This window comes from Eschscholzia californica, unplaced genomic scaffold, assembly GCF_041429995.1.
Source record: "Eschscholzia californica isolate CP2 unplaced genomic scaffold, dmEscCali1.0.p SCAF_1, whole genome shotgun sequence".
Classification (NCBI taxonomy): Eukaryota; Viridiplantae; Streptophyta; class Magnoliopsida; order Ranunculales; family Papaveraceae; genus Eschscholzia; species Eschscholzia californica.
This window is the reverse complement of record NW_028238198.1, coordinates 62,317,898-62,328,742: the sequence shown is the minus strand read 5'-3', so window position 1 is coordinate 62,328,742 and position 10,845 is coordinate 62,317,898. Positions and strand designations below refer to the sequence as shown.

At 38.2% G+C, this 10,845-nt stretch overlaps 1 protein-coding gene across 1 annotated transcript; it reads right to left on the bottom strand.

The window, feature by feature from the left end:
- Nucleotides 1–7,948: 7,948 nt before the first annotated feature.
- On the bottom strand, nt 7,949–9,579 carry LOC147568065 (anaerobic nitrite reductase HB2-like). Its single transcript, XM_086654511.1, has 4 exons — nt 9,288–9,579; nt 8,988–9,102; nt 8,740–8,856; nt 7,949–8,265 (listed from the first exon to the last, which is right to left on the bottom strand). Exons 1-4 carry the CDS (start codon nt 9,383–9,385, stop codon nt 8,116–8,118), a joined length of 480 nt encoding a protein of 159 aa, XP_086510637.1. The 5' UTR covers nt 9,386–9,579; the 3' UTR covers nt 7,949–8,115.
- Nucleotides 9,580–10,845: the final 1,266 nt, after the last annotated feature.

The following is a 10,845-nucleotide window of genomic DNA, read 5'->3' as shown; positions in this document are numbered from 1 at the left end:
AAGATGAGAACTCTCAAATGTTTGTTACTTTAGTAAGCTACTTGGTTCCATTATATTTTCTATAAGATCAAAAGAAGAGGAGACATGAGAAAGAGTATAAATGAAGAATAGAAGTGGGAAGGTCAAGATCGAATGATTGCTAGTGTTTATTTTCAACAACACATAAAATCAAGTAGATCAAAAACTTGAATTGGATTGATGATGTTGGAGTAATAATCATGTGTGGGGGCTATTAAAAACCAAGGTAGGAAGATCTCCAAATCCGGGCAATGGTTAGTAATTGTCAACCAGGCAATGGTTAATAATTGTCAACCGGACAATGGTTAGTAATTGTCAATACCTGGCAATGGTGCCAACTTTTCTTCATATGGAGAAACGCAAAATCAACAACATCAACATCAAAACCTGACAATGGTGCCAACTTTTCTTCAAGTGGAGAAAAGCAAAATCAACAACAATATCAACATCAACAAAACCTGGCAATGGTGCCAACTTTTCTTCAAGTGAAGAAAAGCAAAATCAACAACAAACAACAACATAGCAACCTCACAATGATGCCTCCATCAAGTCAAAATCTACAAATTTGTTTAACAAACTCATGAATTTTTCACTAGCAAAAGTCATTCGTTTGAGGGAGAATGTTAGAAATATAGTCCAATATAGTCCCACATTGTTCAATTGCTTAAACTTTTCTCTTGTACTACTCTTTATAATGATCTTATGTAATAACTATGAAGAATAATACAAATCAATACAATTTTTCTTTTCTTACGCTCAATTAAAAATTAATTTTTTTGACGTAACAAATAAATTAGGATGAAACAACATCATTAAAATCATAAACATGAACTATCTACTGAATAAGTAGATCTAATCTATAAATTGCCAATCCAATAAAAAAGTGTGTAGTTAAAATCTAATATAACAATTAAAAGAGGTCCAAAAAGAAAAGAATATAATATAGTAATTATTGTTTGTTAAGACTTAATTTAAAAAAAAAAACAAAATCAACACTTATCTTAGACATTATGATAGAAATTTGTCTTTTTAAGAGGAGATGACATTAAAACAGAATGAGTGATCAGAAAAAAAAAATCAAATATAATGAACTAAAAAAGTATAAAAGAAAATGAACAATCATGAAAACAAAGAAGAAAAACAGAGACCATTACCTCTCGATAAAGTTTAGAGAAAGAAAATTAGACAATTGAATTGGTAGAAGCCACTAGAGAGGAGAGAGAGAGAGAGAGAGAGAGAGAACAAAGAAAATGTTATAGAGGGAAACAAAAATTTACAGAGAAAAAGAAAACGAAAAAAAATAAATGTAAGGGTTAGACAAACTTATAGATCTCCTAAACTGGAAACTTGATTAGGTTTAGAGTATGTTCATAGTTTTTTACTGTGGGCCCCACGATTTAATGGTCATATTAATCACACCTGCTTCCAAGGTACGGTGGGAAGGGATTTTAGGGCCCATGTAAGTTAATGTGTATTTGTTCTTTTTTCAAGGCACCCTCCTTTAATTACTGTAAATTTTGGGGCCCTTCTACAAGGTGAGGCCCAAAGCAGCCGCCCCTGCTAGACATGATCCCTTTTGCTATAATTTGGGCTATATGGAACAGTAGACATGACACTATCTTCATCAACAAAATTCAATCCAAAGGGCACAACTTCTTCTCTACTAAAAGTCTCATTTACTGATCTTAAAAAGTGGGTTTTTGAGGAGAGAGAAGGAGCCGTCTGACGTCAGCCAAGACGACTCTTCTTCCCCCTCCTTTCTCCCAAAACTTAACCTAATAACAGCATACTGCCCACCACAACTGATGAATTCCTAGCCCTAATCTCACATGCAAAGACAATACACGCATACCCAGCAATCATAATAACCAACACCCAAAAAATTAAAGACAAATTCTCACTCATATTGAAGATAATCTCCAAAATATCAGAGGACACAGACGGCAGAAATCAAAGCAAATCTCACCTAGGAAACCAGCAAGCAGAGAGGGATCGACTAAGGACAGGGAAGTAACGCTAACTCTCTATCTTCTTTTTACATTTGTTAGTTATATTGTTTTTGTTTGAACATGTGTCGTAACTAAGCTTTAGATCGACTAGGCTGATCATTATAATCTCTTGAGCGTGCGCCGATTCTCGGGTTTTCTACCCCGTGGTGCGAAATCAATACTTTCAGGATCAGATTACAACAAGTGGAGTTGGTTGGGTGGTTGTTCAGATTGTTCTTCTCTCTAGCAGTGTAGTTTGACGGCAGATTACACAGTACGCCCTTTCCCTAGGTTAACCAATGGTAAACTTTAACCTAGGGTTAGTAGTACTGAGTCAACTCATCTCATTTTATAAGCTATCCTTGCTCATTCGACTTCCCCTTAAGTGGATCTTATCCTTGTTCTCCTGGTTTTTCATGTCGAATCTCCCATCTGATCTCTCTGTTGAAGCACTCAGTAATAATATGGCAGTTCAACTCAGTCTTTCCAACTATGGAAACCTCACCATCACGTACCCCAAGCCATCTGAGAGTAGAGACCTTCAGGAGATCACTTCTGGTTTTGTTGCAAGGTTATGTTGTTCTTACAGCTATGGAATAGGGTATATTAGGAAGCACTTATCAGCTCAATCCAGGTTCTTTAGAGAATGTGTCATCTCTCCTGCAGTCTACAGCCCAAACCACTTTCTAATCAAACCAAGGAATTTAACAGTGATGAATGAGATTAACCAAGGGAGGCCTTGGCTAGTTCGAGGGCTGTTAGTTGTGATGCAGGAAGTTGACTTCCCATATGAAGGAGAAGAGCCTGAACTGATGTTTGAGCCGATGTGGTGCAGTTTTTCGGGGTTACCTACAGATTTACAGAACAAGCATGATCTCGATATTATATTTTCGTGTATGGGCTATATTATTCAGATTCAGCCTAAGAATTTCAGTATGGTGCCCAACTCCCTGATACGGATTCAATTCATGTACGACGTTCGAACTCCTTTATTGGCAACGTTGAATTCAATCTTCACAGACTGTGGAAAACCTGTGAACTTTAGCTATCTGAGATTTCCGAAGGCGATATGTCACTTCTGTCGTATTGTTGAGCACTCGGCGGTTCCTTGCATCAAACCAAACTCTAAGCAGCCCACAACACCAATGGAAGTAGTGCCTCCTTCCCCTTTACCTTCCAACCAGTGGGCTCTGGCTGTGGTTCAAGCTAATAGCCCTCAGTATGCAGCTACACTCCCGCAGGCTAATCCGAGTCTGAAAGGTAAGAGAAAGGAGTCTGACATGTTGATGGAGGTGAAAATAGAGGAAGAGGAAAGTAGAATGCTTGGAGTTAAGAAATTCAAGGACAGATTCAAGGGGAACAGTTCTCATCAGGATGATAGCAGGAGGGGTCGACATTCAGGTTACTCGTCAGACTCGTTGGACCAATCGATCTCCTATCCTTCTAAGTGGTTAAACAGCTCTCAAGAGTCGTTGGACAGCCAAGAAGAGCGAAGGAGGCACTTGTTTGCTGATTCCTTATTGGTTTCGCCTGGTATCTCAATGGAAGCTCGTGAGGAGAGTACTAATGATCAGCCTAGTTAGATCGTTTTCTTATTTCAGTGCTATTTCTGTTTAGTTTAGTGTCGTTCTTAGTGGATGGTGTTTTGTTTTATGTGTTTTAAGTGTTGTAGGGATCAGGATTGATCAATCCTTGGTGATTGAGTTCTTTTGTGGTGTGATCCTGATCCTTTTCCATCTAATCTAAGATAGATGGAAGTTGTTAGTATTAGTGACTTATGGTATGTTAGATATTCTTATGTTATAGTTCCTTCTATGGTGGTTTAGTAGGGGTGTTTTCCTTATTCCTTCCTGTCTTCTTTCTGTATTTTAGTTTGTATTGTGTAGTATTTGCTTCCTTCTCCATTGCAGGTTAGATCCGATTAAGCTTTCTCTGAGCAAGAAGTTGAAAAAGAGGGGTGCCTTTAGATAGGTTAAAATTCTTTACTCGGACTCTAATATTATTCACTTAGAGTTACAAGAGCAAAATAATTGCAACAACCCGATCATCACAGGCATCTATGGTAGCCCGTACCACAAAACGAAACTCAAACCGTGGAAAAATCTTAAAGGACTGAAACCTATGCAGGATAATCCCTGGATAGTCATAGGCGACCTCAACATCATCCTAGACCCTCAAGAGAAAAGTGGTGGAAATAATAGCTCCATTTCGAACAGACCTAAGATAGCTAACATCATTAACCAATTAGAGCTCATGGATATGGGATACCAAGGAAACCCATTCACATGGAGCAACAAACAATTCGGCGATAATCTCATTCAAGAGAGATTGGATAGAGCGCTAGCCAACCAGCATTGGCTCCAGAAATATACGAACTCCTGCATTAATCACTTAGACTCTGTGGGTTCAGATCACCTACCCATTCTACACTCGGATTTCACTCACACTCACACGCAGCCTAAACCCTTCAGGTTCGTCCGTGCCTGGATGACCCATCCGGAATGCCATGAATTCATTGAAGATAAGTGGCATAACAACAACCATGACCATAATACTCGGAATATCCAAAAAAACCTTAAAGATCTCAGCAAACATCTAAGTCAGTGGAACAAAACTACCTTTGGTAACATAGAGAATAATATTAAAAAGATTACGAACACATTACAAAACAGTCTAAATCATGAGGAAGACCACAAATTACATGCTCAACTCGAACAACTCTATAATATCCAAGAAGGAATGTGGAAGGAAAAATCACGAAATAATTTTTTAACACTGGGAGACAAGAATACCAAATATTTCCACTCTCAAGCAATTCAAAGAAGCAGAACCAATAGAATTCTAGCAATCAAAGACAACAATGATACGTGGCACGAAACATTAACAGATATTCAGAGTACATTCGCCAAACATTTACTTGATATTAGTACTACATCTAATCCAGATCCTAATCCAGATATTCTTAATTTATTCCATCCTACTATTACCACAGCTCAAAACGTGGTGCTTACGAGCGTCCCAAATAGGGATGAGATTGATAGAGCCATTCATTGGTTAAAAAAAGATGCGGCCCCGGGGCCGGATGGCTTCCCTCCCTTCTTCTTTCAAGCCAACTGGGACACGGTAAGTAACGATATTTATGACTTGGTCCATAGTTTCTTCATTAATGCTACTCTCCTGGTGGAGACGAATCACACTTTCATTTGCCTCATCCCGAAAACCTCGTCTCCCCAAACAGCAGCAGACTACAGGCCGATTAGCCTTTTAAACACTACTTACAAAATCATTACAAAAATTTTGGCGAATAGACTCAAATCCACCCTACATAACATAATCTCTCCATTCCAAGCAGCTTTTGTGCCAGGCAGAAATATTACTGATAATATTATTATCGGGCAAGAGATAATCCACTCTTACAAAAAATTAAAAGGTGCAAAGGGTTACTTTGGTCTCAAAATCGATATGTCAAAAGCGTTTGACAGGATTGAGTGGAATTTCATTATAGATATTATGAAAAAGCTGGGATACTGTGAACATTGGCTCAAAATGATATTAAACTGCATCTCGACCTCGTCTATGGCGGTTTTGGTAAACGGTCGCCCAGGTGAGATCTTTCACCCGACCAGAGGCATAAGACAGGGCGACCCACTCTCCCCTTTTCTTTTCACTATGGTCATGGAAGGGCTTAGCCGCCTCCTTACCACTCCCATAGGCGATGGCAAATTTAAAGGCTTTCCAACGAACAATCCCATTCTGGAAATCACTCACTTGCTTTTCGCGGATGACTGTATCATATTTGGCCGTAACTCGATTGAAAACGCGCATAACCTCAAACATATTCTTGAAATATTCAGTGCAACTTCGGGTCAAATGATAAACTACTCCAAATCCAATATATTTTACTCGAAAAACTCATACCCAAAATTCAAGAGAATTATCATGAGATCCCTTAAAGTAAAATACGCCTCCACTTCGGAGAAATACCTCGGAGCACAACTATTCATTGGGGCCAATAAAACGAAAATTTTCAACGAGCTAGTCGAACATATTAACCAAAAACTGTCTAAGTGGAACCACTCATTTCTCTAGCAGGCAGGCCGCACGGTAGTCATCGAAGCTATAGCGGCAGCCGTACCCCGATATCAGATGCAATGCTTCGCCATTCCTAAAGGTGTAAGCAACCGCATAAGGACTCTTCAAAAGTCTTTCTGGTGAGGTAAGTCGAAAGGTATATGCACCAAAGCTTGGTCCGACATTTGTCTCCCCAAAAGGTTGGGAGGGTTGGGCCTGCATAAGCCTGATCTAGATAACATAGCTCTCCTCAGTAAGTTAGCTTGGAAGCTGAGGACTGAACCTACAGCGGCCTGGGTACAATTACTTAAAGCGAAATACTACCCTAAAGCTGATTACCCCGGACCTGCAAAACAACACCATTCATGGATATGGAAAAATATAAGAAAACATCTCGACCTAATTAACAAGCTCTCCACTTGGGAAGTTCACAAAGGGAATATGATCAACATTTGGAACGACAACTGGATCCCAAACATAAACGCTCCCATACCGAACTCTCAGAATTCGAACCTTACTAAGGTTTCACAGCTAATATCGAATAATTCGTGGAACGAAAGCATATTGCAAGAAACCTTTGACCATGACACATCCAACCTAATCAGAGCAATCGCTATTGATGAGGAAGGAGATGATTCGTTAAAATGGTCCCTTACAGAATCTGGAAAATATACTGTGAAATCAATGTACAACCACTTGAATAACAGGAATACCAGCATACCCTCCAACACACCGAATTGGAACTTCATATGGTCAATGCCGATTATACCTAGAATCCAACTTTTTATGTGGAAAATCTGTTCCAAGGCGCTTCCAGTAAGAGCACGAATCGGTAACTTCATAGACCAGAATACTAAGTGTCCCAATTGCGATGAAGTGGAAACCATAGAACACGCGTTATTACATTGCCCCAGAGCAAAAAATATTTGGTTCAAATTCAATATAATATCAGAAAATATCCTATCGATAGGGGAATGGATCTTTTCTTGGCAGGATCCAACACAACTTAGCTCGACAGGTAATAAAATACACTTTGCTACCATTTTATGGAACATTTGGAAAATGAGATGTGACAACTGTTTCCAATACGAGATTACAGAGATTAAAACAGTCATCAATATGATTAATTGGACACCGCAAAAAGAAGAAACGACCAAAACTAAAACGAACACTAAGCTAGAAATTTGGCTCCCTCCCAAGGCCCCGTTTATTAAGATCAATGTAGACGCATCATATAAATCAGTAGATTCAATCATCGGTATCAGTATGATAGCTCATGACCCGGAGTCCACCTTCCTAGAGGCTAAAGCTACGACGTCCAGAGCAAGATCAAGTGAAGAAAGTGAAGCTTTAGCAATCCTTCATGGCCTCAAGTGGGCAGAAACAAACAACCACAATTCGGTTATCATCGAAAGTGACAACAGTAATATTATAACGCATCTGAAAGACAGTAATCATCAAGTGCAGTGGCAGACCAATATCCACATTCGAAGGATTAAAGACATACAACGGAAGCTAGGAAGCGTCATTTTCAACTACTCAAACAGGAAGTTAAATATCCAGGCGGACAAATTGGCAAAATGGGCAAGAAGGAAGAATAGTTCAAAGACTTGGAAGAATGTTCCATATATGTTAATCTCTTTATATTGTAATCGCACGTTAAAAGTTTAATAGATGCAATATTTCAACAAAAAAAAAAAAAAGTCTCATTTACTTTTTTTTTTGATGAGATGAAGTCTCATTTACTTTTGGAGTAGGAAGTTTTCTTGGGCTAGTGTTTTTTCTTTTGTTAGCATGGCGGGATCCTGGGATTCTTTCATTACCCTTATGTAATTCGTTAACCCTTGGGTGGGGTCTTACCCTTTGTATGCTTTCTTCTTCAATTCAATCAAATTATTCAAAAATAACAAAAGAAAATAATTTTAACAGTGCACCTAGTTAAGAATTTCTTAGGGCGATACGAACTATTGAAGTGTTTCAATTTTATTCAAGCTAAATAAAGACATTAGCCAAATTAGATATTATGTGTCCGGTTAAATCAAGCTTTAGATGCTTCAATTGTTTTCATCTCAGCCTTGATTGCATTAGCCAACTGATCATAGGCTTCACCCCATGCATTAGCTAGCTCCTCATTCCATTTTTCCCCTACTGCTGCTTGGATTGTTCTCATTAATGCTTCTTTTACCACCTAAATATCATCATCATCACATATAAAGTAAAATAAAGAAATTACTAAATAATAAACATCTCAATAATTCCTTCCACTAGTTAAACAAACGGATACTTCCGAAAAATTTGACCAATATACGAGTCATTTGTGTTGAAAGGGATACATCTGGCTTATCTAGCCAACGGTCTCAACTGAGTGGTTGTCTAGCTAGTCTGAGTATATGAGTAGTAACAACAAGTCAACAATGATACTTGACTCAATAAAAGTGGTCCGGAGTAGGCTGACAAGACAAATTTTGTACACGATGTCAGTACGACGTCAACCATTTTTCTTGTCGGGACCATTCAGACCCTTTTTGCCGTCCTGAGAAGGCAAATTTTACAATATCAATAATACTCAGAAATGAAAAGTAAAATTTTAGCCACCCTCCCCTTTGATACAATAATATTTAAGGGGTGTGAAGTTGGATTAAATTTTAGTGATAGGTGGTACCTCAAAATGGGGATCGACGACCCCACTCTTGACATGGACGGCTCCCAAATATGCCAGCGTACCTTCATTGACTACTACCTCACCTTTCTCCCGAAGTTGAATTGCTGACTCGCACGTCTTTTTCCATCAATCAAAAAAGATTATGTCAGATACAAAACTAAATTTCTACACAATAACATGACTAAACTTAAAAATTAGGACTTGAAACTTTTAGTAAATTAAATTTCTAATTCCACTTATAAGCATACCATCTTGAAGACTTTGACGGCATGGGCCTTGAGCTTGGGATTGTTCTGAGGGATTTCTTCCGAGTCCCTTAAGAAAGAGAACATACCCTTTGCAGCTGGTGCTATTTCCAATATCCTGAAGAGATAAATAGAGTAGAGAGACAATATTAATCAAAAAATGAGTAAGGAGTTGAAACATAGAGTTCATAAAATTAGATTAGACGTGAACGGCCAAATTTCACCCTTGTTCTTCTTTTGTTATTGGATGGGTGAGATCCGTCCGTCCGTCCATCTTTACTATCACAATAGTTAGAGAATTACGTGGTAAAAAAACGAAGGCTGTGTTCGGTAACGTTTGGTTTCATAGACTCCCATGATTCCTTCACCAAAATTTCTTGCTTCTCTGTGAATTGAGTCATTTTTTCTATCTCCTTTCGCTCAAAAATCTCTCTCTCTCACTTTCCTCTCTTTCTCTCACTTGTTATACTTCAAACTAAATCTTATCAATTGGGCTATATATAGATCAACAAAAAAAAAAGTTTAAAGAAATTGAAAACTAAAACTAGGGTACCCATAGTTTCCATAAGTAACTTTCAAGCTCTACCAACCACGAGATTTTCGTGGGTGGTGGTATTACAGAATATAATCCATCACTCAATTTTCTTACTCCACTCTCCTATATTTGCCACGTGTTCCATTATGATTGTATAGTGTATGAGCACCATGTTTGATTGATCTATAGCCCTTGGATTGGGAATCACAATTATGACTCAATTATTGGATGGTAGAGAGATGTAAGAATAAAGTTGTGCTTGTCACACGCACCCCATTAATTAACATTTTCAAGGAATTAATACCCTATTTTTCTTTTTCTTTTTTTTGTTGAAAACCCTATTTTTCAACAACAAAAAAAAAAAAAAAAAATTAATACCATATGATGTGAACGTGGGTCCACATTAGTGTGAAAATGATGGAGTATTATTTTCTAGGGATGAGAACCTTTCAAGCTGAATTATTTTCATATTAATTTTTAAAGAGTGACCGACACTTATACTGGGAGCATCTCGAAGGGGACATTCCCAATACAAAAGTCTTTTGTCTTAAGGGTCAGTTAAAATTCTTTCATACGGCACAATTCTTTTATTTGAATTTGTTAGCGGGTTGAAGTGTCCGATCTTTTACAAAGGAAACCTAAAGCGAATTAATAAATCAACACGCATAAACTAAAAACCAATAAAATTCACGAATGTGCAAAGAATAATAACAATGTTGAAAATCAATTATGCCTAACTCTTATAATACCACTTTTATCTTCCCTTACTATCTTCTCCAGATCTGCTGGTAATAAATTCATCCTCATTTCCACGAACCCCGTCTGAGGTTTCATTTTCGAAAGGTAGTCAGCCGCTTGATTGATTTCGCGATACATGTGGGTAATGTCACATTCTTCAAATTGCCTCCATAGTGCATGGATTTCTCTAACCAATCGGATGACCTGCCAAGGAGGTTTCCTCCCCTCATTCTTTAAAACTAACACTGCTAGAGACGAATCGGTTGCAATCTTCACTCGTCGTTTCCCGAATTTAATGGCTAGTTGTAGCCCCAACCTAATTCCTTGCAATTTGTGAGTGATAACTGATAATCTTTCTGTACTAGCCGCTGCTGCTACAATAGTATCATCTTGGGAGTTTCGCAATGTAGCACCGAATCCACCCGTTGATTCGTCAAAGGACTCGTCGATATTTACAAGGGTTTGATCAGTAGCTGGACCAGACCACTTGCATAATGTGGTTGCCTTAAAACTCAATGGGATTGCCAAGTTCTAACTCTCGAGTATTTGTTGGGCCCCGTCAATCACAATGGGTTTTTTTTTTCCAAG

Excerpts from the sequence above, each read along its gene's own strand:
- LOC147568065 (XM_086654511.1), bottom strand. The coding sequence starts at position 9,385 with ATGACTCAATTCACAGAGAAGCAAGAAATTTTGGTGAAGGAATCATGG. Across the intron at positions 9,103-9,287 it reads AGCCTTCGTTTTTTTACCAC|GATATTGGAAATAGCACCAG; the intron begins GTAATTCTCTAA and ends TTATCTCTTCAG. Across the intron at positions 8,857-8,987 it reads CCGTCAAAGTCTTCAAGATG|ACGTGCGAGTCAGCAATTCA; the intron begins GTATGCTTATAA and ends TGATGGAAAAAG.